Source organism: Penicillium crustosum (genome assembly GCF_028827405.1).
Source record: "Penicillium crustosum strain IBT 35664 chromosome Unknown utg000001l_segment0_segment0, whole genome shotgun sequence".
Taxonomy (NCBI): Eukaryota; Fungi; Ascomycota; class Eurotiomycetes; order Eurotiales; family Aspergillaceae; genus Penicillium; species Penicillium crustosum.
In genome coordinates this window covers 2,448,544-2,476,177 of record NW_026623122.1, presented here as the reverse complement: position 1 = coordinate 2,476,177, position 27,634 = coordinate 2,448,544, and the positions used below count along the sequence as shown (strand labels likewise).

General features: G+C 46.7%; 11 protein-coding genes across 11 annotated transcripts; 6 read left to right on the top strand and 5 right to left on the bottom strand.

The window, feature by feature from the left end:
- Nucleotides 1-1,203: 1,203 nt before the first annotated feature.
- Nucleotides 1,204-2,343, top strand: N7487_000930 (NAD(P)/FAD-dependent oxidoreductase; the record flags this gene model as incomplete). The annotated part of the gene is made up of 1 exon (XM_056868678.1): nt 1,204-2,343. The coding sequence occupies one exon, from the start codon at nt 1,204-1,206 to the stop codon at nt 2,341-2,343; it is 1,140 nt and encodes a 379-aa protein (XP_056733462.1).
- Nucleotides 2,344-2,790: 447 nt separating this feature from the next.
- N7487_000929 (uncharacterized protein) lies at nt 2,791-3,331 on the top strand (the record flags this gene model as incomplete). The annotated part of the gene is made up of 3 exons (XM_056868677.1): nt 2,791-2,915; nt 2,984-3,224; nt 3,245-3,331. 3 exons carry the CDS (start codon nt 2,791-2,793, stop codon nt 3,329-3,331), a joined length of 453 nt encoding a protein of 150 aa, XP_056733461.1.
- A 2,955-nt stretch (nt 3,332-6,286) lies between these two features.
- Nucleotides 6,287-7,219, bottom strand: N7487_000928 (NmrA/HSCARG family protein; the record flags this gene model as incomplete). Its single annotated transcript, XM_056868676.1, has 1 exon — nt 6,287-7,219. The coding sequence occupies one exon, from the start codon at nt 7,217-7,219 to the stop codon at nt 6,287-6,289; it is 933 nt and encodes a 310-aa protein (XP_056733460.1).
- Nucleotides 7,220-7,835: 616 nt separating this feature from the next.
- Nucleotides 7,836-8,173, top strand: N7487_000927 (uncharacterized protein; the record flags this gene model as incomplete). Its single annotated transcript, XM_056868675.1, has 2 exons — nt 7,836-7,963; nt 8,023-8,173. 2 exons carry the CDS (start codon nt 7,836-7,838, stop codon nt 8,171-8,173), a joined length of 279 nt encoding a protein of 92 aa, XP_056733459.1.
- A 900-nt stretch (nt 8,174-9,073) lies between these two features.
- On the bottom strand, nt 9,074-9,553 carry N7487_000926 (nuclear transport factor 2 family protein; the record flags this gene model as incomplete). The annotated part of the gene is made up of 1 exon (XM_056868674.1): nt 9,074-9,553. One exon carries the CDS (start codon nt 9,551-9,553, stop codon nt 9,074-9,076), a length of 480 nt encoding a protein of 159 aa, XP_056733458.1.
- A 1,133-nt stretch (nt 9,554-10,686) lies between these two features.
- Nucleotides 10,687-11,643, bottom strand: N7487_000925 (glycosyltransferase family 32 protein; the record flags this gene model as incomplete). Its single annotated transcript, XM_056868673.1, has 1 exon — nt 10,687-11,643. One exon carries the CDS (start codon nt 11,641-11,643, stop codon nt 10,687-10,689), a length of 957 nt encoding a protein of 318 aa, XP_056733457.1.
- Nucleotides 11,644-15,601: 3,958 nt separating this feature from the next.
- Nucleotides 15,602-17,399, bottom strand: N7487_000924 (uncharacterized protein; the record flags this gene model as incomplete). Its single annotated transcript, XM_056868672.1, has 3 exons — nt 15,602-15,928; nt 15,987-16,870; nt 16,967-17,399. 3 exons carry the CDS (start codon nt 17,397-17,399, stop codon nt 15,602-15,604), a joined length of 1,644 nt encoding a protein of 547 aa, XP_056733456.1.
- Nucleotides 17,400-19,019: 1,620 nt separating this feature from the next.
- N7487_000923 (uncharacterized protein) lies at nt 19,020-19,850 on the top strand (the record flags this gene model as incomplete). Its single annotated transcript, XM_056868671.1, has 1 exon — nt 19,020-19,850. The coding sequence occupies one exon, from the start codon at nt 19,020-19,022 to the stop codon at nt 19,848-19,850; it is 831 nt and encodes a 276-aa protein (XP_056733455.1).
- Nucleotides 19,851-20,701: 851 nt separating this feature from the next.
- On the top strand, nt 20,702-22,956 carry rscE (uncharacterized protein; the record flags this gene model as incomplete). Its single annotated transcript, XM_056868670.1, has 3 exons — nt 20,702-20,881; nt 20,938-21,518; nt 21,571-22,956. Exons 1-3 carry the CDS (start codon nt 20,785-20,787, stop codon nt 22,954-22,956), a joined length of 2,064 nt encoding a protein of 687 aa, XP_056733454.1. The 5' UTR covers nt 20,702-20,784.
- A 347-nt stretch (nt 22,957-23,303) lies between these two features.
- N7487_000921 (uncharacterized protein) lies at nt 23,304-25,268 on the bottom strand (the record flags this gene model as incomplete). The annotated part of the gene is made up of 1 exon (XM_056868669.1): nt 23,304-25,268. One exon carries the CDS (start codon nt 25,266-25,268, stop codon nt 23,304-23,306), a length of 1,965 nt encoding a protein of 654 aa, XP_056733453.1.
- Nucleotides 25,269-25,499: 231 nt separating this feature from the next.
- Nucleotides 25,500-27,481, top strand: N7487_000920 (DEAD/DEAH box helicase; the record flags this gene model as incomplete). The annotated part of the gene is made up of 2 exons (XM_056868668.1): nt 25,500-25,733; nt 25,781-27,481. The coding sequence occupies 2 exons, from the start codon at nt 25,500-25,502 to the stop codon at nt 27,479-27,481; spliced, it is 1,935 nt and encodes a 644-aa protein (XP_056733452.1).
- Nucleotides 27,482-27,634: the final 153 nt, after the last annotated feature.

Below are 27,634 nucleotides of genomic sequence, written 5' to 3'. Positions count from 1 at the left end.
GGTGCGTCATTATGGTATTGAAAATTACAGTCCTAAAAGCCAGAAATATACATACCGCAATCACAAAGTCATATATATTTTGTTGAAGGGGTCTCTACAATGTAGGGGCCCAGAAGTGTGGAGGGAGAGAGTTGATTTCTATGGAGGGGTGCTCTGCCGACTACATACTAGTTACCTGAGGTGTTGATGCCTGGATTCTCAGGCACCAGAACATAACGTATTCGGTAAGCGAGCCGCCAACTCCAAAACACATAGTAAATAAGATAAACTACAACTTGATATCTCAACCACACGGCATAATTAATCTTTAAAATTGGTAGATAGGTATCGATAAGCATTCTTAGTAGCATGTATCAATTTTGAAAGCATTGGAGACCTAAATTATTGTCGTATGGAAATTACATCGCTAGACTCCAAAAAATATATATATTTCAATCACCAAATCATTAAATATCTCAAAACTCCCCAAACGAACTAGATATCATATAAAAACAATTAGACTGAAAGGAAAAATTACTATAGACTACTGTTGTTGAGATACCAAGTTGTAATTTATCGCATTTACTATGTGCTTTGATGTACTTGGGGGGTGGCTGGCTCGGTAGTGAAATACGTTATTTCAAAATGTTCCTAATGTTTCTAAAAAGGTTGAAGACGATTTTTAATTTCCTTCTCCCTGAGCCAAGTCACTGCCCCGCGAGCTTGGATAAACTAATGGCACGCGAACACACATAATCATTCAGGATATACGAAGACATAAACGCGTGATTGGCAATTTTGCTGACAGATCTTCGATTTGCACCCAGCCAGCGGCTGATAGTTCGGCGGCCGCGGAGCATTGCCGCACAATGACTAATCGTGTAACCTTACCTAGGTACCTAGGTAGAACGTCCGGCCTTGGCGGGGCGGCCGCGGGCGGCCGCCCGAGGCCGCCCTGAAGACATAGAGCTCAGATTCGAGATAGATTCTTAGCAATCAACAACCATCTCGAGAGAATTCTAAAAATTTCATCTGAATTTACTCAACAATAAAATGTATCGTTTTAAACCCACCTATAAATTTGTTCGCCAATACCCATTCCATCATTCTCCAACATTTTACAAAAAGACCCGCCGGTGCGCTTCGTCGCAACCCCCTTATTTTTGATCTTTCCAAACTCGTTCTTCGATAATCTGCTCAAACGAACACGACAATTTGTCCGTAATGGGTAGAGCAACCGTCGTGATAGTTGGCGCCTCTCACGCCGGACTTGGAGTTGCAAATGGGCTTCTTAAAACCGACTCCGACAAGGTTAAGGTCATCTTGATCAACCCATCGGAGAAGCACTACTTCAATATTGCCGCTCCAAGAATTCTCGCAAAGCCTCAGTTCTTCCAGCCAGATCAATATCTCCTCCCCATCGAACAATCATTTACGCGCTACCCAGAAGGGTCGTTTCAATTTGTTAAAGGAGAAGCAACTAGCATCAATGTCGCCTCAAAGTCAGTCAAGGTTTCATCGCTACAATCGGCCCTTGTCTACGACTATCTTGTGATTGCATCCGGCAGCACGACAAGTTCCTCACTACAGGGGGAGCTGGCTCCTTTCAAGCCACTCGGCAATCAAGATATCGATGCATCCATTCGCTCAATACAAAAGGTCATCTCCGATGCGAAAAGTGTCATTGTCGGCGGAGCAGGCCCGATCGGTGTCGAATTTGCTGGCGAACTTGCAGAGGCTTTTGAAACCAAGCCGGGTGCTTCGGTCACCCTCATTTCAGCGAGCAAACATGTCTTGCCTATGTTAAAGGAAAAGGGCAGAATTATGGCGGAGAAGGTCCTCACAGAAAAGAAAGTCAAGGTAATCACCTCACGGAAGGTGGTGGATGCTGTGCGCAAAGTTTCCGGAAACAAAGCTCAGTGGGTTGTCAACTTGGACAACGGCGAGCAGCTTGAAGCAGACGTATATATATCTACGACGGGAGCGATACCAAATAACCAGTTTGTCCCACCAGAATTTCTCTCCGCCGATGGCTGGATTGCGGTGGACGACAAACTGCGCGTTGCGGGAGGGGATGGTTCGATCTATGCACTCGGAGACATTACAACCCAACCACTGCGCGTGGTAACAAAAGTTGCAGAGCAGGTCCCTGTGGTTGTGGCCAATCTCAAGGCTGCAATTATTGGCAGGGGAAAGCATTCTACCTACTCCTCTAATGAGACTTTGATGATGATTGTGCCGATTGGAGAAAGTACGGGCACGGGTCAGATTTTCGGATGGAAGCCTTGGGGGTTCATGGTTTCCATGATCAAGGGAAAGGATTTCTTTGTTTCGAAAGCTCCTGGAATGCTCGGTTTGAGCTGAAACTTCGGTAGTCATGTATGCCCATTAAATATTTAGGTAATTTGATTAAATATAGCGCCACCTCCAACTTAAACTTGCTGCAAATCAAAGGAAGCTTAGATTTCCAAGGGGATACAAGAGGGTATATATACTAATGAGACTACCTTAGCTGATCTTAGCTGACTTAAGAGTCGCTTTAGTTTCAAAGGCTATATCGGCACCAGCAGCTAGTTCGGTTCGGAGATGAAGGAATGAACGGAGATTTTGCTCCCCAGTTGTAGCTAGGGGCCTTGTGACTAAGGAATATATAACCGAACATTCCCAGGCTAATTAACCAATTAGGTACATAGTAGATATGGAACAATCTTGTTCCGCTGTCCCGGGCATGAAGCATCTTCTAAGGTAAAAGGTTCGTCGACCCCACCAATTGAGAAATCAAGAAGCTACAATTAACAGATGAACGTGGTAATGGCCACAACGTCTGGTTCTGTAAATCAGACGAGTGATCGATTTGCACCGCGAACTTGTATTCCGTGCAAGTCTAGCAAGAAGAAATGTGACAAGAACCTACCAACGTGTGATCGCTGTTCCAGGTATGTATTGTGCCTGCCCCTGCCCATTTTGTGGAGCAAGTTTGCATGCGAACTGATCATATTACTAGGCTTGATCTCCCTTGCACATATGATGGCGCAGCAGAGACAGTTCAAGACATCACGGCCAAATCTCAAGCCATCCTTGACAGGCTGGAGAGGCTCGAGTCGCGTGTATTTGCATCTGAAGAGCAGCGGACTACCGTGTCACCTGATCATCACGCCAAATCCAGCATTGAGGTCAAGCAAGCGCAGGAAAATGCTTGGCAGTTGAGACCTAACCTACTTCAGCCGTCCTACTTGGAATTTATAGTAGGAATGAATTTAACCAGAATCCTAGAGGAGAAAAGCACTTCAATTCGGACAGTGGGTCGGATTTACTTCGATTCAATACACGACTTTCTGCCAATTATCTCTAGGGAAAGAATTGATAAGCGAACTCAGGAAGCAGAAAGTTTCCAACCGAACGGGGGCTTCATGATACTAATTTTAAGTATCCTTCTACTAACGGAGGAGCCTGTGAATGGTTTCGTAGCCTCGGGCACGTTTTCTCCCCCAGAGTTATACCGAATTTGCAAATACCACTACTCCCTATTTTCATCACTAAAAGAACCGTGCGTCGAGCTGATCCAATCCGGGCTATTGATTGCGCTGTATGAACATGCCCATTGCCTGGGGAGTCAGGCATATCTTACAATTGGCACTTGTGCAAGAATGGCCGGTGCAATTGGGCTGCCCGCGCCTACATCCGATATATCTCAATCTTCAGAAATGACGACCTGTTCAGAAGAAGCCATAAATATTCTCCTTGGCATTTACATTCTCGACAAGTAATACTTAGCACTTCATACCGTTCTTTTGTGGGGTACTCGTTGGCTAATACTCCAGGTATCATGGCAGGCATATCAAGATTATTTCCAAGGTGATTAACAAGCCCATAATCTATGAATATTCTCCAATTTCAAAACCCTTGGGCATAACAGGTCTGGTTCTGCTGATTAATGTCGTACCAAGTTTCACAGACCTAATCTCATATAGTGGGTAAGGTTGGCACCTTACAGTGCGAAGCGAATGCATGTGATATCCTTGAACGAGTACAAGCTGTTCTCTGTGATCGCTCTCTTGCATATTGGTCGGCTTGCCCTGGCGGTACGCGATTAATTCGAGATACCTCCCTGGAAGCCGAACTACGGAGGTTGATGACCAATTTTACGGATCACCGAGATGACTTTCTATGGCACCGAGGTCTTGATACAACGTTCGGGTAAGCTTTACATTCATGTTCATGCTCTGCACCGAGGCTGAATGACTTAACCTTGCTTGGTAGGGCGATGTTGTGTGCATACGCTTTCTACCAGCTCCAAATGACAACCGACAGTGCCGTTGAATTTCCTGGACAACTTCAAACAACATTAGAGTTAATGGTGGATATATCAAGTAGCCGGCTCAATCTGCTCACAATGACAGAGGATGTCCACCTCGCATTTCTGTCTCCATTCTCCATCACTGGCCTTTTTTTGGTGTTAGAAACCTTGGGATTGCTAGATCCGGTGGAAAATATCGATACATGCCTATTCAGGTACCGAGAAACTTTCATGGAGATTCTTCGGAGCCTTCGTTGCCGATGGAGACTAGCAGGTAGGCAACTGAGCGTAACTGTTTGGAACGATTAAGGGCTGACAAAATGCTTCATAGGGCAAATTCTGGAGACCTTAGAACAAAGATAGAGTTAATTGTTGCGAACCCCACCGCAGTGAATTCTTGCGCGGGGTGACGATTGTGCGCTTTGGGTGGCTTTGACGAGAGGACTTGGTGTCTGCGTCTAGGGGTTGGACTAGGGATGGTGTAATTTGGAAATTGCCCAACGGATTCCAAAATATTGAAATTCCACTTTCTTTTCCCATTTCGATTTCATTCCAAAAGGCTGGTATCTGCCAAGTCCTCATAAGTAGTAAACTCTCTCGGCCAATAGGGCCCGATAACTGTTGTGTTCTTTCGAATATATTGTAGCTCCTGGTAACAGACCCTAGAGCGTGTATCTTCTACATCTTTAGCATGGTCTCATCCCATCAAACCTGCATTTCCCTTGGAAATAGCTCACGCATTAAACCCGAGTCTCAGAGGTGGTTTTAAATCTACAATGCGATAAAGAGGCACTGACACTTAATATCTAGGCGTTAAGCTGTCGCTCCGAAATTTGGAAGATATCAGAGATGGGAGAGATTAAAGGGGAGGCAAAAAAAAGTGATATAATACTATATACGTAAATCTTGTTGTATCTTAACATTGTAATATCCATAGTTCGTGGTGTACTAATATATGTCCGATTCATTGGGATATTTTGCATCCTCGGAGCCTTCCACTAGTAGTGTTATAGGCCCAAAGCCCGCCTATCACCACATTGACCTCAAGACCCTTATCGAAATTGGCTTCTATGTTGAAAGAAATGTGAGTGGACACAGATCCTTTCTCAGGTAAGTTGTCGTAGGAAAATTCTTATAAGAGAGCAATTGCCTCCTCGTAATTTCTCTTTGTGGCGAGCTCGAGTCTGTTTTATCTGGATGGACACCATTTACCAGCAGAATTTTCACAATTTCAAGGTGCTTGAAATGTAGAGCGAAACCTATTGTGCTATAGAAAAACCAATCCGCATGATCCCAAGTGGAGAACTGTCACTCCAAGTTTTGTTCTGCACTTTTCTCAAACAAGGATTGAACCATATCGTAATGTCCGTGCATGATTACGGAGAACATTGCCTGAGTGCCAAACATGTCTATCTCCAAAGCATCATATTTAATCAATAGTTGATAAAGATCTTTGTCATTTTTGCGCGCAATGTGCATTAGAGCTCCATCAGAATGCAGGCGTTCTCCTGGTTTGAGAAGAAGCTCAACCATGGGTCGTTGATTGGTGAATATAACATTCGCGAGGGGACTTGGACTTTCTGAATAACCTGATTTTGCTCCTGTCTCTCGCAGCCGGGGGAAAGCCGGAGTTAAAACAAGGAAACGGAGGGCGAAGACCATTTCCAGGTTTATACAGCACAGCTGCATATCGCCCTACTCACCACGATTGAACCTGAACCTTTTTTTCTTCTACCATCCACGCACTGTCACGACATCGTCAACGCGTCATTGAGGGCGAGCGGGATGCTGATGTGGATCCTGTGATCAACCGCGATGGGGTTCAGCCTAGATGAGCCCAATAACTAATGACAGGAACTGAGCCAGGTGTGTGCAATTTATATTTTCTATCGATGTTGCATCCCAAGCAATTCTAGGAATTTATGTACATGGCGTCGTATCACGATAAAACGCGAAAGAAGAGAAAAGAAAAGAAATACGTGGTTATCATGTATTTAAAGAGACGCTTGCTCAAGCCAAGTTCAATGGGTGGGCCTGGAGATAATCATCAAGCGTGGTTAAATGACCTCTAGCCTGTTCTGCCGACCATTTCACCTTTTCCTCGGTATTCTCACCGAAGTAGCCAAAGTCTTCAAAATACAGCAGCATATCAACAATGTGATCACTCATCAACGGCGGCAGGAACCCTTTCCAGACGTCTACGGGAAACTGTCGGTATGCGACCGTCTTCCCAGACGCCTTGCTCATGGCCTGGGCTATTTCTTCGAAACTGTACAGAGCAGTGGCGCAGCTGAGCACCTTGCCCTTGTACTTAGGAAAATCAGCCAGGATAGCGGCCACGAACTTGCCCGTGTCATCGGCCGTATTCACGAGGGGCATCTTGGCCTGGGGGCTGACGATGGCGGCAAAGGTGTAGGTACCGTCACCAGCAGGGTGAGGCGCCATGGAGGAATTGAAATTGGACATGAAGGATCCCAGGGCGATGAAAGCGCTTTCAATGGGCAGGGTACGGATGTATTCCTCTACTTCTGCTTTACCGTCAAAGTGGCCCATGTTCTTGTATTTGCCATTTGAGTTCTTGCCCCCGTTGGGCAGAGTTGAGTAGATATACTTGGGCACACCGACGGCGACGGCGGCGTCAGCCAGGGCGCGACCCTGGCTGACTTCGTGGTCGCGTGCATGTCCGTCGTAGATAGTGATGGTGTTTGCGAAGACAACGTCGGCTCCGGTGAACGCGCTGTGAACGGAAGCGGGATCTTCAATACTGGCTGCCACAACTTCAATTCCTTTCTTTGCTAGTTCTTGTGCTTGCGCACTGCTTGGATTCCGGGTTGTGCCTCTGATGGAGTATTCCTTGCTCAGCTCTGCGTCTGCAAGTACAGTCTCGGCTACTGAGCCGCCTTGCTGGCCGGTGACACCGAAGATGACGAGAAGTTTAGGCATTTTGACTTGGATTTCAGAGATTGAAGACAGATAAACCCAGGTAGGTTTAGGGGACTGAAAAGAGGTAATCCTAAGCTATAAGTAAAGCAGTTTTATAAAAGCCCCGATAGTGGCGGTTCGTGGCTAACTAAGCCCGAAGTCCGGCAGACTCGGGCCCCGGTATCCTTATCCCCGAGCTATCAACAAAGAGGTCAAATCATTTCCAAACAACCATGAGTACCGTAACAAGACAGGTAGAGGTGTGGTGGTATCTCGTAATCTGTATCCGTCTTGTTGTATTTCTGCTCGCGATGTGGGACTCAAGCTCCGATGTGTGAGTGGCGGTGCATGGCGGGTAGGGGTCAATGCCTGGTATCTCAGGTATCGAGGCGTGAATTATATGTTATTTTGGTGTATTTTTAATTTTGAGCGAGCAGAGAATTAAAATATCTGTATTAAGAGATCCAAGGGAAGGAAAGCTTTATAAGGAAAGTACCCGCCTGGGCACCTTCCAAGGTTACAAGTAACTTCCTCCTTGAGACTGTAAATCACCCCAAACCTCTTATCTTAAGGCTATTATTACTATACAAATCTTTATATTCACCCGATTCTAGGCTAAAATACCCGGCATTTGACCATGGTCGCTATACCCGTTCGCACCCCGGGCCCCGAGAGGCCGCACCGTGCATGCACAAACTACCTCACCGAAGCTGACAATTTGACTGTCATTGAGAATAGTTACGACACCTGGAGAGCAAGCAGCTTGTCGGCTAGTTCCTTGCGCATGACGACTTCTTCAAGCACTGCCACCGCTACCCCTCTAGTTTAACGGTGGCCTTTGCATCCGATAAATGCATGCCAACAGGGCAGGAGGAGCAGGTCAAAGGTGTCGAGCGCATGAAGGACAACTCGAGCAAGGGCTTCATCACCATCTGGATCGTTGACTCGCTGCTGTTCCTAAACAAGCCATCATGAATGATTAAGCCGCGATGAGCTCGTGCAGATTATCTGGAAATATTTCAAGACGAAATCTAGAAGAGTCGGAAGGACTATCAACGAGACAAAGTTGACAGCACTTGAGTGCTGTCTGAAAATAGCAGTATTACGCCACGGGGGCAGCCTAATGTTTAAGATGGTAATGAACTTACAACAGACTTAGATCTATTAAAGTTTCTTTTCAGCAATTAAGGCTAACCTTTTTCTAAGATAAGACGTGTATAAGCTGGAAAAGGTTGTTTCTTCGAACCGATGCGAATCCTCACGGGGATCCAACAAACGGAACGGCAACGGCCCATCCCGCTAGGCAACTTTGACCGACCCTTGGAACGACGATCATGTGTAACTTGATCCCACTCGCCTAAGATGAGCATGCTATCGCAGATCACACAAACGCTAAGATAACAGGTACTAGAAATCTGAGGGAAGCGCCATGAACCGCCAAATATGGTGCTTAAAGTCCTGGCCGCCGCACCTACTCCACGATCTCTCGACTCCGCTCCTTGACGCTGCCACCTAACAATTGGATTTCCACCCAATTCGCTTTTCATTCGAAGCATGACCATGGTGGGTGCAATAATTTTCCTGGTATTAGTGTGACTGGTTTTGTTTCATTTCATTTTGCCGTGGTAGTGTTATAACAAGGATAATGATTATCCCGACGAAAGGTCAAACGACGCTGCCACCTATATAGTCTAATTTATCCCTTGGGTCATACGCTAAAATGGATGTTGAACCACCAATGTTTGTCTATTTATATATAGGCATAAGTCTTCGAAACAATACCGATAGGATGGTTGCACCCTATGATTGACTTTATATGGTAAGATGGAATAAAGTTCAACGGCGATCATCCTCTCTCCCCAATTGCATCCTCCTTCAGTTTGCCCTCATCACACTCCAATCACCCTCCGCCCAAGACGTCGTCATCTTAAAGGCCTCAATCTTCCACAGTCCACTCTCTTCATCCTTCACCAAATCAGCATAGTACAGTGCCCCGGCCAGTAGGCTCGGCTGGTCAGGCTGAAGCCCCTTCCCACCGCCGTAGTGCTGCGCGAGCGCCGAGGCAGTCGCCGCGGCCTTGACGCCACCATCGGCAATATTGATGCGGATATTGGTGACAAAGTGTGTGGTGTCCAACTTGCTGACCATGTCAAAGCAGTCGGTGTGGATGGCGGGAAGGCCTGAGGAGACCTTGTCGTTGATGGAGAATGTCGCGGTGGAGGTGAAGGCCGAGTCAAAGAGAGCTGAGTCGTTCGTGTCTAGTCCGGTAACGCAGCGATAGAGTGTGTCGGCAATGGCCTCGCGGCTGCTCAGGGCGGGGGTCAGGGTTGCGGGGAGGGGGGGGAGGGATGCCATCGTAAAAATAGGTGAGATGGTGGTAAGATAGGTTGTGGGAGTGAGATGTGTAGGGAACACTGAGATATTATTATCGGTAAGGCTAGAAATACAGCCTTGGCATTCCATACGGGAATTCTTCCAACAATATATAAACCACCATCCTCGGTCGTCTTTGTTAACTCCGTTGGACCATTTGATCTCTAAGGATCCATCGGAGTTAAGGCTCACCCCGGACATAAGCTGCAGTCTCATACAGGGATTAGTCGTCATTGAGAGGGGTTAATAGTCGTTTTTTTGGAGCCAGCACTCTTCCAGTGGAAAATGCGGTGGAATATCTGTCCTCTTGTAGCCCAATGGCCCCTCCTACCCCAATAGTTGGTCAGAATTAAGGGCACGGAGTCCAGACGCAACGTTCCCCTCGGTCCAATGATTCACGATTTACCTAGACTGAGGTTGAGATGCGTCGGGTCTCGTTGGGTCTTCTTCGTTGACCTGGAAAAAGTCTGAAGACTTCCGTAGATAAACAAGAGCGGGCGAGTCTATGGCACTGAAAAGGCATCTGTGAAGCAAAGCGTTAAGTGGCTTAGAAAGGTATTATACCACTCAATAACCAATCCACCGTCATGGTAGCGATAAAATGAGAATACCAAACATGAGAGGTGTCAGCTCGAACCTGCCCTAAATCGCCCTATATAGTAACATCAAACTCTCCAGTTAACTATGAACCATGGATTTCACAATATTGTATCCAATCCCTAGATAAAATATATAGAAAAGGTCCCCCTCTGCATATCTACGCCTTTCATCATTATCTTTTCAGAAGTTATAACGCCGATAAGAAAGATTCTTACAAAAATGAACATCCAAGAAGCACACCACAGTATTGTATTGTCTTGCATACAAGCCAGATGAATCAGGTTAATGAATTCCAAGGTACTTAAAGACAGAAACCTTAGGCGCTGCTGCTTACTCCTGTATTGATGAAGTGTACTAAATGTTTATACCAGGAGTCTCACTCCGATTTCAAAATGGGTTGCCGGGAAATTTTATACAAAACGCCACGCTGATCTGATCCACCAAATATATGACACGACTTTCCCCTTGTCACCCATGCAATATGTCCAAGCCCTGAAAAACTCCAATCTCGCAATTCAAAACCAATATCTTCTCGCGACACAGGCAACTCCCGATATAATAGAAAAAAAGGCAACAACTACCATCAAACTACTCATCGTTACATTGTCCCCGACATAATTCAAGGCCCGTCCGTCCGATCCATGCCACGACCTGCCTGCCTTGTGCTGTATCACGGCTCTTGAATATCTATCATCTAGCAAGCCCAGAGTGTGCCGAAGGGTGCCGTGTAGCCATGCGTACTTTCGAAATGCCGCCGTCACCATCGTAGGCCCCGTGGACCAAAAGACTCGTAGATACGGTAGCGGGATGAATCGAGATGCCGCACCGCCGCGGCGCTTGCCCTCGTATAGCGTCCATAGGAGGAATGGAGATTCGGGCTCCGCCATGAAGAAATGGTTACTTAGCCCGAGGGTCCCCGACGTTGGGGCCAATATGACCTCGAGATTGAGACTTTGGAGGCATTGTATTTGGGCGAGCGAGTTCGGGTAAACGTCGAGGTCTGCGTATATTCCTCCCTCTGCATGGATGACAAGCAGTCTAGCTATGTCTGCACGTTGTATGTTCTGCGGATAGGCTTCGTATGTCGATAAAAACCAAGCATACTTTTCTTTGATGAGTTGGAGGATGTGGTCGTCTGTCCAGAGTTTGATTGTATAGTTTAGGGGCTCGAGTTCTTGCTTCCACTGGTCGTGCGATGCTTTCATTTGCGTAGAGTAGGTTCGGAGGTCGGTTGTTTTCCAGATCTGGTGGACAACGTTGGGGATTTGTGGGACGGCGATAGCATGAGAGTCGTCAGGGTTTTCAAAGTCAGAGGTAGCGCACGCGGTGATTACATCCATTGAAGCGGACAGTTCATCGGGATTGGAAAAGGGGTTTGCGAAGTTGAGCAGATGAACGACAAAGATGAGAAAGAGGACCAAAACTCCGACACCCATGAACCTTGTCCGCCCTTTTCCCCAAACAATGATCATTGTGGCTTATCGAGTGATATAAAAGGGTAGGATTCCAATGCAAAACACATAAAGCACTAAGGGCTGACAATGAAGCAAAAGAATGACTTGCAATGGGCAAAGAGTAGGGTTTGGTAAGAGACTACTCCCTTGTTCAAAAGGGGAATAACAACATGCTAGTATGAAAAGAATAAGGAATCTGTTTTGATATTTACAGAACAGTACTGTACACACCTTACGTGCTAAGGTTTCCTCTCAGTTGTTTGGAAGATCCACTAGTTCCTGGGTAAGGGTGCTCCTAAGATCACTTGGAGAGACATCCTATGCACTCCATATAGCTTCATTGTGTGACAACCATTTAAGTAGTGAATCCTGTTATGTGTTTAAGTACATTTCTTGTTATCATAAGAGTAGAATGTATAATACCAGAACATGAGTGGTAAACCCATAGCCATAACAATACCAAATGAGACAGTGCTCTTGGCGTAGCCCACGACAATGTTCGGCGCGGGCTACGTGATTCCGTGATCGGCAGGGTCGAAATGATATATTGAAAAGGTTTGTGGAATCAAATACTGTTGCCTTCCTAATATTAGCCAGCGAGGTAATTATCTGAAGCTTTAGCTCCCACAGACCTAGTTCATGACTCGCCCGCTCGTACAGGGACTTACTCAGAAGATCTAATAGTTGATTACATCCGTGTCTGTTGAATTAAGTAACATCATTGAGCCGGACCTTACTTATAGGTTTGATTGACAGGCTACTAAGGTAGAATATTTATGGATATTAAGTCCCCATAGCGCCGTACAAAGTAAAGCAAAGAGAGATGCATCGTCGATACTCATCTGTCGACGGCCCAAGGCTCAGTCCTGTGCTGGTTTAGCCAGGATCTGGATCTTTAGACAGCTTCTTCTTCCTTCATGGTCATCATCATATGCTTCAGTCAGAATCAATATTCTGTTGTCCTTTTGGCCTCTTCATCACAGGTGTATATTACTCTTCGTTGGCGGTAGTTTCCCGTCTAGTGCTGAAACGATGCTGCCTTCAGAGGATAACACGAGACTGCATATGCAAGGCAAACTGGTGTAGGGTCCAAGATCTAGGATGGACACAACTCCTGGTAGCTGCAAAAATACCTTATAGCTACAGTCTAGGACAAACGCAATTACTAAATACACCAACCTAAACACCTTGTTAAACACGAGTACTCGAATCTCTCAAAGCCATACATGGATATATTTGCGTTGAGAACTAACTGACTCAGTCCAGCATAGTTTTCGCGGTGTTGTAGAAGATCCCGATTGAAATTTTCAACGGCATCTCTTGACCCATATAAAACACAAAAAAAGAAAAACCTTGGAACCATATTACATATGGGGTACTGTTTGTATAAGAAAAGCATATTGTGTATCCATCGAGGATCATGGTGAAACCCCGGTGTGTGGACAAGGGGTAGCCGGCTTTTGTAATCATTGTGGATTCCCACGCGCTACTTCCGTCCGAGATCTAACCTAAACACGGACAAGAAGGTCACCCAAATTGAAGTATCCAGCCATTGACAATTTATGTGGTGAGTTGAATGAGTTACAAGAGAATCTATAGATTGAGGGTACAGAATACATCTGTGGTACGAAATGCCCAATAGTTATCAGAGATGCCTACATGTAAGTAAGCTTTCACGAAATAGCCAATTACCTAGGTATATTCATGTCTTGGCAATCCGTTGATGTAACCCCATAAATACCCCTTTAGGAAATTCCCCGGACCACCTGCCCAGGTAGGCAATTATAACGATTTACGTGATAGTCAATTGCCTCTAGGGCTACGGAGTACACCGTACTCTGTACATGTGTATGTTGTAGCTATCCATGGAGGTACCTATCTAGGTAGGTAATCTTGGAATTATCTTGGAATTATCATGGCGGTAAAATATTTAGCCCCCACTCGTTTTGTCGAGATACACGGCCAATCGTGCGACCTTCGGATCAACCCGTTAATTGTGGTTCTAAGTGCTCCCTTCGATTTTTATGCTCTACGCTTAACACAATAGAGGCACGTTGATAGTAACGCAACAAATTTGCTCCATGAACTCCCTTGATTTATGTTGTATGTACATATCACCGCTTTGTACCCACTAGTTCCCGCTTTAGGAACTTGTTGGGAGGAGCCGAGGGGCCATTTTAAACTCAGCCCCTCGTGGTGTTTCAAGCAAAGATGAAAACATTCTAATTTGTATAAATTGACAATAGGGTACTCCACTTAAACTCGAGAATAGAGAATTTTGCAAAATATAATCTAGGCAGCGGTTTACCGGCTTCTATGTTCCAATGATAGTGCTGTAAAATGTCACTCAAGAATTGATCTGCAGGGTCATTAAGTGGTGTCAGACTGTTCTAAGAATAGTTAAGAATGAATGATATGGGGCTTGTACGGAGTAGTCAAGTCTAAATTCCGCTGACTCATGGTCCTTTTTCTTTTTTTTTTCTTTCTCACCTCAGAAACGGCGGTGAGAGATGGTTTTCAATAGGATCGATCAATAGATAAGGTAAAAATCATGTCTCTAGATCTATCTGTTAAAGCAGAGGGAAGAGAGAAGAAGAAGAGGAAGGAAGAAAATTAGGAGTCTCAGAATTAGCTAAGATCTTGTCCATGGGATCACATAATCTCCCAACAACCAGAGAAATTTCTTATCATTTGCCAAAAAGAAAATGGCAGTTTCTTCCAGATGACAGGAGCACTGCAGAGGAACTCGTATATACAATAATCTTCCCGGCACTTCAAAGATTCATTGCTTGCCTCGGCCTATTTACCCGGACTCATTGACAGCGCCATCCCGGTTCTGTCCATTTAAGGGCAATCAGCAAGTATCCCTATTCAATTATCCTCATTTACAAACCTACTTTCAAGTTGGAGCAATTTTGACAGTTGGTGCAGTTTACCATATTGGAGCAATCCTGGCAATTACTGCAATTTTCCATGTTGGAACAATTCTGGCAATCAGTACAACTTGTCATGTTCGAACATTGCTGAGAGTTTTCACAGTTGCTGCAGTTACTGCAGAATGAACAGTCGACACAGTCATTGCAATTGGAGCACTGGAGTTATTCGTAAGTACATTTCAGCGCATCCACTTTGGCATCCCAGTAGGTAGCATGGTGGTAGAATGATCTAGATAGTGTAGATGCATACATCATTGCATCCTGTGAAGTGGTATTTAGCACTGCTAACCCGTTTGCAGGATGTGGACTCACTTTTGCAATTACGACAGTTGCTGTTGTTATTTTTTCCGGTATTGTCTCTACAGCAAGGTAAGTAGTTGATTAATCGGGCCAGCTGAGAAATGGACATAGCGAAAAATAGCGAACGGGGGAACAGTCTGAACTCACTCATCGTGAAGTGGAACTCGCGAATCATGCGCCATGCCGTCGGCCATGGAAATATTTAGTTCACCAAGAATGCAAGTGCTTATCTCTTCTAATAAACAGTACTAAATAAAAGGAATAGGGCTGATCAGGCAGGTTATAACTAGTTGTCGACCTTATGTCAATATGACGTAATCGGTATAAAAGTCGCGTGGACACAGGTGATGGGTGCATGTCAGTCCCATAGTCGATGACCGGTTGGTATCTCAATGCAGCTCTATGTGACAATAAGGCGAGCCTATCATTATATTACTCCCTGCTTGCAAAGGCCATAACATGAAAATACTACCTAAAAATCAAGTACTCGTTGATATGGGCTGCTTGCTTTGTTATAATCTAGGTCTGTAGCATATCATAGGAGTGACACCCGGTCATTGAGAGAAGCTCTTATAAAATTAATATTAATAGGTATAATTTATATACACCGAGTTAACAGAAGGAACCATTTCGTAGCTTGACAAGTTGACAAGATATCCACATTATTTGCGAAGGAACACCGCGGGAAGAAGAGAACATGCCCTATGTCTGTGAAATTCACATATTTGGTGAGGGCCATCTTAAGCCTTGTTCTGGGCATTCTTGCTCATCGCACGGACCCTATGGCCATATTTATACAGCACAAATGGTACCGGTGCCATGATGGTTGCAATGATGCCGACAATTGTCAACGACCAGTGGGGGCCGATGTTCTCATACATCTTGACCGAGGCCGGACTCAAAGCGCCGGAGACGACGTACCGCGAAAAGGTCATGAATCCAAGGGCTGAAGCTGCATACCTCAGGTACACAAAAATAGTGTACATATAGGTTGTAGTAAAGATGCAGACAAGAGCGTAGCCGAAGACACCGGAGGCCACAATTGGCGACCAAATACTAACAGAGGACTAAAAAACAGGATGGTATTAGTAGAGGTACGCATAGCAAGGTGAAACAAACACTTACGTAGCAGGTCCAAGCCATCCAGAAGAGTGATATAGGCATCAGAATAGAAGCCCCCGCCATAGCCCACCACAGAGACACTTCTGGCTGCAGAACTTTGCCTTCAGCATCGGCCTTCTTAGCAGCCTTCTTGGTGAGGCCATAAAGCAAAGGAACCAAAGCCAGAGCGACAAGAACACCGGGTACCATAGCAGCAAAGATAATGAAGGTCAAGCTCGTGGAAATCCCGTACACATTAGCGAATATAAAAGGATAACCATTCAGGAAGGTGAAGAGCACAAAGTATAGCAAGACAAGATAGAAACTGAAAATGAGAATAAGGGGTTCAGTCCAGATCATCACGAAAGGTCGGTACACATTGGTTAACAACCGAGCGCTAAACGAGCTAGTGGAAGTGGAAGCATGTTCAGCGCGATAGCGGTCATCGCCCGTTAGTTCACGCAGGTGCTTCGCACGCCACTCCAGTAGGATGGGACTGAACGTTTCCGGCTGGCAAAGAATCACGACTATCAATGCAACGCCGGCGATAATCATAGAGATCCAGTCGGCCCAAAGAAACCCGATCTGTGGCGTGTAGGCCCCAATTACGGGGCCTAGGATGGGACCCATGTAGGCAGACATGGTGAGTAAAGGTAGGCCGAAAGGGATCTGCAAGGGTTGCCAGATGTCACCAACAGTTCCACCTGCGACCGTCATAGGTGCAGCTGCAAACAGAGCGCAAATGAAGCGGAAGGCGAGGGCAGCACCATAGTTTGGCGCCAATGCTTTGGCCATAGTAAACAGAATTACAAAGACCAGGGCAACGAAATAAACAGCGTTACGGCCGAAGGTCTCTGAGAAAGGGCCAGAGAATAGCGATCCCACGCCAATGCCGATGAGAAATATACCTGTGCCCAGTCGCATCAATCAGTATGTATTATCTTCACAGCCAAGGCAAAACAATTGAAAATTATAAATAAAGAGGAAATGATGGAGTAGCATACCAGTCGTCATTGATCCAGCCATACCGTTCACACCAAAGTGAGCATCAAAAGCATCTTGGGTCGCTCCCTCGACGGATGATGGAACCGTCATCGCAATGGCAATCAGAGCGCACATAAACATGACCATCCATTTCCTCAGTAGTGACCAGTTGAGGGGATTGCTTGGATCATTGTCTCTCCAGCCGACCACCAAGACGATATCGCCGTTGGCTCCGTTTGGCTGCGAAACCGTGACACCAGGTACAAGAAGCATATCAGTTGATATCACTGGTTTTTGATCCTCTTCTGCTTCGGGACTCGTATAACCATCCGCGTTTGCCTCGAGCGAGGATGGCGAGGTATCGGAACGCAAGCTGAAATTTTTGGATTGGACATGTGCCAAGTCCTCTTCCACCTCTCGGCGGAGACGACGATACTGCAAAATTGACTGCATATTGAATTTCACTCAATGAAGGTCGCTGGAATTAACCTGGGTACTATCGTGAGCAGGAAGAAGGGTAGATAATTGGAATAGAAAAGGATTCAGCCCACGAGGGCGCGAGAAATATTTATAACCCATGCCCTTCATTGTAGCGCTACCTTTTCGACTTAACAAACATCAATCTATAGATCTATCATCTCAACAGTTGGTCAGCGTGATCGGCAACATTTTGGATCGGGGAAATTCTGACCTCGGAGACTTAGGGCTCAGAGGTCGGGCAGATAATAAGCCGGCTCGGTGTGGGCCGCAACGGGTGAAACGGCGATATCTCATTGGTCAAGGAGTCAGAGTCAGGGATTCAAGCACTAGGGTGGGGTCCGGGATACTAAAAGAGAGAAAACAAACAGGCCGAAAGGTCAGGTTTCTAATGCAACGTAAATGCGATAGAAATCATCGCTATACTAGAATATGGATCAGACATACAATCGAAGTCAAATCTATGCACGGGTATGAACAAAGAAGTCGATAACAATCTACCCATTTAATCATTTAATACTAGCAATACACCCACTACCTAGAGCATTTGGAAAAGAATATTCTTCACGACAAAATAAGACTTTGAATTTCTGACATACCACCTGATCTTTGAGGGTGTTTGCAATGTTAAAGTGTCTGTGAGAGACTGATGTTCATCAACAAAGTTAACAATAATAAAAGAGAAGCGGATGCATATACAATTATGACCTTGGAAACAGAAGAAATGGCCGCTAGGCATCCCATCGACATCATCTCTATCATTTTTAGGCGCGTTCATTTTGATTCCTTTTTTATGTTCTTGCTAGCAGTACAAAAATAACAGAAACAAAACAAGAAGACTCTAATTGTTATCGCATATATATTTTGCATGGAGCGAACGGAGGCACCTCAACTCCACTATAATGAGAAATGAGGGAACGTCGCCTTAATTTCACGAAAATAGAGGTGGCAGTAAATGCCTAGGTGTGAGCTCGCTATAGGCAGGGTAGAAAGATATATAATCACCTTCAAGCGCGATGCTGAAATTATACTACTCAAGACCTATTAGTGCTAGCAAAAGATCTTGGACTGTCCAAAAATGAACATAGCGCTTGGTCGTCCCCTTTGTTAGGCACTTCTAATGTTCTAAAGTTGGAAAATGCTAAATAGATTGCTCTTGTGATTGGTCTAGTGTATTTTCATTCATTCATTTCTATTGAGTCGGTCTAATATGGGGTAATTAGAAGGCCAATAGCCGTTTCGTTCATCCTCTATCTCCTTTGTTTCTGCTTCTAGGGGATGACAATGCTCCTAATGTCCATTTTGAAAGAAACAGTCGACCTTTGTTGGTTTTTGGTGGAGAAGACCTTGCGAAATATTCTATTGTTGGCACATTCCTTTGTTCTAAAACTAAATAAAGGAAAGTATGATATTGGCATTGACTCGGGTTTCAAAGGGGTCTTCGAGTATTTAACTGTCGACGAAGCCCATCCAAACTCTCGATATGCATTCACACCAACAATTCAAACAATCAATAGTGAGACTCGAACAGGCCAATAAGCCAAAAGTCCAACCATCTCCCTCAACACAAATCATTTGTCGTGGACGTTTTCCAACATGCCTCGAACTAACTTGAGATTGCACATTAACTTGAGGCAAACTGAAGGCAATCTTAGGAGAATCTGGATACCGCTTCGTCTTGAGAATTCTAACTATCCACAGATTTTGCTTGATCGTCAGTCTGTTATCAATCTTATTCGAAGTGTCTACGATCCTTTGCTCATCGCCTGGCTTGATGAGCCAGGTCATACCTGGCAAAACCAATTTTCGACAAGAAGTTCCGGTAATGAGTTTCAAAGAGAGATTCTAGCTAGAATTGGAGAGCTTCCAGGAGGAGTTCGGTCCATAGAGTCCGAGACAGTCCTTGGTGGAATTCTATACGATATTCTTCGGTTTTACCGATTCACCGATGCCACCTGGAGGGTACCTTTGCCTGGCGCTGCTGCTGCTGCTCCTCCTCCTCCCCCTCCTCCCCCTCCTCCCCCTCCTGCTCCGGCCCCTGCTGTTGCTACTACTCCTGCTACTACACCTTCTGAGGAGTGGTCTGAGGATTCTCTTATTGCTGCTAACTTAGATGTGCTTACAAAGGCAGCAATTCAAGTACTTGGGTCTGATGCGTCTTCTGAGGGGTCGTCTGGGGATGTGCTTTCTACTACTGCAAAGATTGCAAGTGCAGCCGAGCCTATTCCAATTGTTTCTCCCACTTATGCCCTTGATATACTTGCAGCTGCTGCTGCCACACGTCCATATGCCCCTGTGCCTGCCCCTGCTGCTGCCCCTGCCCCGATCGACTCTCCTGCTCCTGGGGTCAAGCGAGGCAGAAACGACGAGACCGAGGACGAATCTGAGCAGCCTGCCAAGAAGAAGCAAGCGGTAAGTCCAAAATAACAGATACTCTATTATCATTTTCATTGGTGTCTATATATATATCTCATCTTTTTTTGATTGAACATTACCATAAGCGCATTGAATTTTATATAAATATTTCCTGAACTTCCACATCGAAGTAGTCGAGGAGAATTAGTGCTGAATGATTCCGATCAAATAGACCCTCCTATGTATCTCTCTTACACATGGTAGTCCTATCCTCCTTATATTCCACTTATAAAGACGAATTTTTGCTGTTTCGTCAACGAAATATATACAAATATTTTGTTTCCATATTCATGTCAAATATTACTATACCCACAATATGTTTTGAAGTAGGCTTACAGCCTACTTGATATTGGACAATTTCCTTTATGTATTATCAATAACCCACTACTCATCACATGTAAATTAGTTCATATTTCCATAGTCTACCCGGCTTCTAGTTTTTTTTTTTTTTGGCTTTGACAGCTGTCTAATATTTATTCCTAATCTACCATGCACTATGGCGTAGCCTGTCTTGTGGGTCTTAATAAAAAAGATCTCAAGTTAATAACAGTAATAATATCATTAAATCATCGAAATATTGAAATAAATATTAAAACAAATCCTTGTTAACTATAGTTCTCATGCATTGTCACATCGATAATGTAGATTGAATCACCTGACCATGGGAAAGGGAGCGAAGTCCCAAAGCGGTTAGTGGCAACTCAGTTCTTGGCAGTCACCCGTGAGTTTTGCGTGTCGCGACCAACCTCCCCAAGTGCCCACCAGCAACCCGTCCAATCATCACTTTAGGCCTCCTCTTCCATCTCCCGCGGCCTTGATTTACGCCATTGCTGGCTTTTCTTGTTCCACTCGATAGTGCTATTGCGCTTTACACGGCAGACACATTGACACACGGGAAAGGAGTTGACATTCTGCCGACCGCGACAGCTGCTTGCTTTGATCCATCATGGATGACACTCCCATCAACCCGGCTGCGGCCCACGAGAATGTCCAGTCTGTGTCTGGTCTAGATGGCGCAGCTGATGCAGCTCGCGAAGCCTCAGGTATGCCCACTCTCAAATGGCTTTGATGTTGCACTGAGTGCTAAATTCGTGGACAGGAGCGCAATCGCGCCAGGATTCGCCCGTGAAGAAGATTGAGAATACACCTGGATCCGACAACCCTATGGACGCCCCCGCATCTCCCAAGCCTCGGAACGGCGGAGTTGAACCGGAAGACGAAGAGATGGGTGGTACTGAAACCGACGCCAAGCCCGACACCGAGGGCTTGGAGGATGCCGTGGGTGAGTCGCATCTGCAAGTGGAGGGAGCGGATGGGCTTGACGATGCCGTGGGTGAAGAACAAGCTGCGCCATCTAAGTCATCCCTAGAAGCTGCCGCACGCGAACAACTCGTCACCCAAACACACGCCATTATCCTCCCCAGCTATGCGACATGGTTTGATATGAACACCATCAACCCAATTGAGAGGAAGGCTCTCGCTGAGTTCTTCAATGGCCGTAACCGCAGCAAGACGCCTGCTACATACAAAGATTACCGAGACTTCATGATCAATACTTATCGATTGAACCCCATCGAGTATTTGACTGTTACTGCTTGCCGTCGCAACCTTGCGGGTGATGTCTGTGCTATTATGCGTGTTCACTCATTCCTTGAGCAGTGGGGCTTGATCAATTATCAGGTGAGGAGTCTTGTATTTTCCATTTTAAACACCCTAACTAACATATCTGCAGGTCGACCCTCAGACACGACCATCCAACATTGGACCGCCATTCACCGGTCACTTCCGAGTTATCGCAGATACTCCACGAGGTCTGCAACCATTTCAACCTGGACCAAATCACAGCGTGACGTCCGGCAAGATTCACCCAGCCACACAGCGTGCCGCTTCTTCCATCCCCGCATCCAAAGACGACCTCAACCTCGAGCTACGCCGCAACATTTATGACGAAAAAGGCAAGGATATTACCTCAGCCGAAGATAAAGAGAAGCATACCAACGGAGAAGCAACCAACGGCTTGGATATTGCCCAGGAATCCAAGAAGAAGGCACACTGCTTCTCTTGCGGTATTGATTGCACCAAACTTCGATTCCACTACGCCAAGTCGGCTCCGACGTCAGCCAACGTCACGACGCCAGATGCTAAATATGATCTGTGTCCCAACTGCTTCCTTCAAGGGCGAATGCCTTCTAGCCACAATGCTTCGGACTTTGTTAAGCTCGAGGACAAGGGTTACTCTCATTTGACTGACAAAGACGCTCCATGGTCGGACTCGGAACTTATTTTGTTGCTGGAAGGGCTAGAGAACTTCGATGAAAACTGGGAACAAATTGCGAGCCACGTTGGCACAAGATCTCGGGAAGAGTGTGTCATGAAATTCTTACAGCTGGAGATCGAGGACAAATACGTTGAAGATGTCCCTGAGCCGCACTCTGGTAGCGGACGTGACCCTATCAGCCAGTCCGAAAATCCCGTGCTTTCTGTTGTGGCATTCCTGGCCCAGATGGCGGAGCCCGCAGTGGCTGCCGCCGCCGCCGGTCGGTCTGTCGAGGAGATCCGCAAGGAGCTCCGGAGCCAGCTGGAGAAGGGACAGGATAAGGGCAAAGACGCAGTAAAGTCCGAAGACTCTATGGACGTGGACCCCGCACGTGAGGCCGAGCAGCAAGTTTCCGCAAAGCCCAAGGAGACCCTTGGCACCATCGCACTGGCTGCATCTGCTGCACGTGCCGGGGCCCTTGCCTCGCACGAGGAGCGTGAAATGACCCGCTTGGTCTCCGCTGCAGTTAACGTCACCCTACAGAAGTTCGAGATCAAGCTGCAGCAATTCAACGAGATGGAAGAGATTATCGAGGCTGAGCGTCGTGAGTTGGAGCAGGCGCGCCAGCAACTCTTCTTGGACCGTATGACGTTCAAGAAGCGTGTTAAGGAGGCCCAGGATGCGCTCCAGACTGTCAGCCTGCAGGGCCCCAACGAGCACACAAACCAGATGCTGGCTGATGCTGCTACTACGGGCATTGGGAACCACTACAGCTTCCAGCCTGTTGGCGGAGATCTGCGGGCTGGCACCCAGCCTCTGAGTGCTCAGGTTGGTGCCGACTACAAGACCCTTGACCTGTAGGCTTCCTCATTACATGTACGATAATCCCCCATGGATCTTCTGAGAGAGGAACCCAAAGGGACTGCTTTTCGTCTCGCTGAGTTATGAATATTCTGAACTTTCTGGCTTGGAAAAGGCGCACTTTTTGTTTTTCTGTTATCTGCTGGAGTTCTTTTCTGTTGATTCACCCTCTCTCCAGAAAGTGGATTGTTCTTAGGGGGTTGAACTAGGGGGTTGGGGATCTTTTTTTTTTTCATCAATGTGTTTACTCTTTAATCATATGTCCTTGATGGGAATCTTATATTTTTGCTCAAAGTAGATTGTAGTGTCTCATTCAGGCCCCTGTAGGTCGCCTGGTTGACCATACTTTAAATTGTCTTTTCAAATTCCATCGAGGATTCTTTGGCCATTGGTGGGTTTTCTCCCTGCTGAGATCCATTCCCATCGTCCTCATTATCAATTATTGCGTCCTCGCCCGACACAACCGGAGCAGAGAGAACAACTGCTGGTTCATTGTATCTAGGCCTTTTTAGCGGAGGCATTTCCATGTCTTCCTTCAGATCAGCGAAATCATATCCGTACTCCTCCCACTCGCTGCGGTAGACAGTCCGATCCCGCCAATTAGAGATATCTTCTCTGATTCTGCGCTCTGGCAATTGCTTGGTCTCGTCCTCGGGTTCTTCTGCCTTCATGGGTTCTTTGAGGACAGTCGGCACGGGCTGGTCCATTAACGTCAGGAAGTTGGCCTCTTCACGGTGGCTGGCGTTCTGGTCTGCGATGTCTGCTTCCTCTTCTTCTGGGTCCATTTCCAGTTCGTATGGCAATACAACTGGCGCTGACATTCCGTGGGGCTCTCGTGTGGGCAGAGGGTGGTGATCAAAGTCCTCTGGTCCTGAATCTGGATCTGATTCGGGTTCAAACTCCGGCTCTGGTTCCGACTCTGGTTCTGGTTCTGACTCTGACTCCAGTAGTGGCTCCGGTTCTGCCTGTTGATTATTGGCCTCCATTTCGATGTCATCATCCGTTCCGATACCCTTGTGCATTTCGATCTCATCGTCAATGATGGCGTCGTCCTCGCTGTCCTCTTCATCGTTTTCATTGTACATGGTACCGTCTTTACGGTATCGGGTCCACTCGTGTCTGTCGATGATCTCTTCGGCTTCTTCGTATGTGAATAATGTAGGCACCCAGCCTTTCCGGTTGTTAATGTCTTCTAGGACTGTTTCGTTGCGACGAGCAATGTCCACAAAGTTAGGCCTGCTGTGCTTCATGTTGAGCACTTCAATGGCGGCCCGTACATCTTGCGTTCGCACATATCCTTTTCTGTCATTCCCACTGCGGTTCGAGCTGCGCAATCTTGACATTGCAAAGAAGAGGGATGATTGCACTAAGCGGCGCGTGACACTAACAGCGAGAGAATAGAACTCCACGGCGGTATCTGCCGTCATAGACGGTGTCTGTCCATACGCTGTGATTAGGTCTTTCCTCTTGGCAAGGTTCCACCAGTTGTTCTCAGCTTGTGTGCCACCAAGGTTCATGAATAAAACATAAGAAAGTCGGATGCAATATGGAATGTTCAGGAAATCAGCTGCGAGACGGAGGGCACCTCGAACACCCTCATTATCCCCGTCAGCCAGAGCCTGTGCACTAGCTTGAGTGAGAATCCAATTGTCTCCGTGTTGCTGTGTACCGGCTCGAGCTTCAATGAGGGACTCTTTCAATGATAGGACATCCGCGTATTCCTCGAGTAATCCGCAGCACTCCTGGCTGACCTCTGTGGCCGCTGCGACATCGCTCAAGACAGGCATGCGCTCCAGGTGCATGTCGGAAGCATACTGGGCCGCCAATGCCTTATGCAAAAATCGGATATATTCCATAACTTCAAGTTCCGACTTGGTACCGACTGCAGCAGCAATCTCTTTGATGCCGCTCTTGCCCTTCCGGTCCAGTGCATTGAAGAACACTTCTTTCTCCGTGGGCGTCCAGACCATGGAGCCATGTTGACTGACTTTGTATGGGTTTTCAAGTTCTCTCAGCGAGGCATACTCAATAATCTCCTCGTTTTGCACGATAAGATGGGAGTAGGCTCGGAGAAATGTGAGCGATCCACGCATTTGCGGGGCGCGTTCCATAAGCGCTTCGCCGATTTGTCTTCCGACCCCATCGAATGATGGGTCGCGATGGTAATCATATTCGTTCAAATCTTCATTCGGAGTTGGAGAGGGTTCTCTGGAAGAGCGGGTTTGCTCGAAATCGGATTCAGGTTCGGGTTGAAAGTCGGACTCAGACTCGGGGTCGTCGTCGGGCTCATAGGCGGAGGCGGAGTCGCTCATCGTTCAGGCTCGCAGATTTGCAGCGCATGCGGGACGATCGGTAGCAAAACATCACAGCTGCACCCTTAATGAAATCTGCCACGTCAATTTCATCAAGAGCTATAGAAACAACGGAAAAAAGTTGAGCTAGGGAGATCCACTATGAGATGCACGCTTATCGATAAGCATGTTTGCATTGTTTGTTCTTGACTCTGAGCTTCGCCAGAGAGAGGGACCATTTGGAACATCTGCATGGAGTTCATACGCTGTGTCTCGCGATTGAGACTCCCAAGGAGATACTTGGAGAAGACTCCTCTGTTGCAAAAAAATGTCCGCCATGTGCGCTTCAATTCGACCGAGTCCCCAGTCCCTCCAAGCATTGTGCTCCGCGACTACCAAGAGGAAAGCATTCAATCCGTCTTGAAGTATTTGGGCGAAGGCCATCGCCGCCTAGGAATCTCGCTTGCAACAGGAGCTGGCAAGACAGTAAGACTAAATCTACTCTTTATTCAGAATGTTACTAATCTTTATAGGTCATATTCACGCAGCTTATCAGCCGAATCCCTCCTCGCGATGCAAAAGCCACCAAGACCATGATTATCGTCCACCGGCGCGAACTCGTCGAACAAGCCGCGAAACACTGCAGTCTTGCCTATCCAGATAAGACTGTCGGAATAGAAATGGGCAAGAATGTTGCGACAGGAGCAGGGGACATCATCATCGCGTCAATTCAGACACTAGCACGAGGACGCATGTACAAGTTCGACCGGAGTGCATTCAAGCTTGTGTTGGTGGATGAGGCTCACCATATTGTTGCCAAATCATACCGCGAAGCGCTGGGACATTTCGGGCTAAACGAGCCATCTGCCGATGGACCGGTCTTGGTGGGTGTTTCCGCCACTTTTTCACGGTTCGATGGCCTCAAACTAGGCGCTGCCATCGATCATATTGTCTATCACAAGGACTACGTGGACATGATTGGTGAAAACTGGTTGGCCAATGCGGTCTTCACGACTGTCAAGTCCGGGGCCAATTTGTCTAAAGTCAAGAAAGATAGTTTCGGAGACTTTGCCCTGGGATCGCTTTCCGAGGCGGTGAACACTACATCTACGAATAATATCACAGTGCGGGCATGGATGGCAAGTGCTGAGAATCGAAAGTCGACTCTTGTATTTTGTGTCGATGTCGAGCATGCGCGGCAGCTTACCGCAGCTTTTCGTGACCATGGCGTCGATGCTAGGTATATCACAGCTAGCACGGCCAAAGGCGTCCGCTCGGAGCAGCTACGGGCCTTTAAGAACCAAGAATTCCCAGTGTTGCTAAACTGTGGTCTTTTCACAGAAGGCACGGACATCCCAAATATCGACTGTGTGCTCCTAGCTCGACCCACCAGATCTCGAAACCTCCTCATTCAAATGATCGGGCGTGGTCTTCGGCTCTTTCCCGGGAAAAAGGACTGCCATGTTATAGACATGGTAGCCTCGCTAGCAACTGGAGTTCTATCAACACCGACGTTGTTCGGCTTGGACCCAGACGAAGTTTTGGATAATACCAGCGTGGAAGACATGAAGAAGAATGATGATCAGGGTAGCCAAACAGAACCCACTCCTGAGGCCGATCAACCATATGATGGCTCAGATAACGACTTGCAACTCCAATTTACAACTTATGACAGTATATACGATCTCCTAGGAGACATGCAGTCCGAGCGACACATCAGGTCGTTCAGCCCACACAACTGGGTCCGGGTCGGCGATGACAGATATATGCTTACCGATGTATCTGGCTGGATAACCATCGAAAAGGGGGACGATATCTTCACCGCTCATTATGTCATGAAATTCAAAAACCCAGAAACCGAGGCACCTCAATTCACACGTCCTCGGAAGATCGCCACTGGCTCGGATTTGGAAAGCATTGTTCGGGCAGCGGATACCTTTGCGAGTACCAAGTTTGATGAACATTACATCGCATCCTGGAAACCTTGGCGACGGGCCCAAGCAACACCGGGACAAATCAAAATGTTGAACGGAGCTCGCATTCGAGATGGCAATGTGAAGCCTGAGGACTTGACTCGCGGGCAAGCCGCTGATATGATTACAAAGTTGAAGCATGGAGGCAAGAAACGCTTCAAGGACTTGGAGGTTCAGAAGCGGAAAAAGCTACGGCAAGTGGATAACATGGCTGAGCTGCAAAGAAGGGTTGATGTAAAAGTCGGGCCAGTCGAGGCTTGATTGAAATCACCTACGGTTTCTTGTGAATCATTGGAGAAACAAGCACGTTTAACAACCGGAACTGTTCTAGACAGGCGCGCAGTTCCTGAGAGTTACATGGCTCCAGTGCCAAAGGACTCAATATTTACCTAGATTCCTACATTGGAATACTAG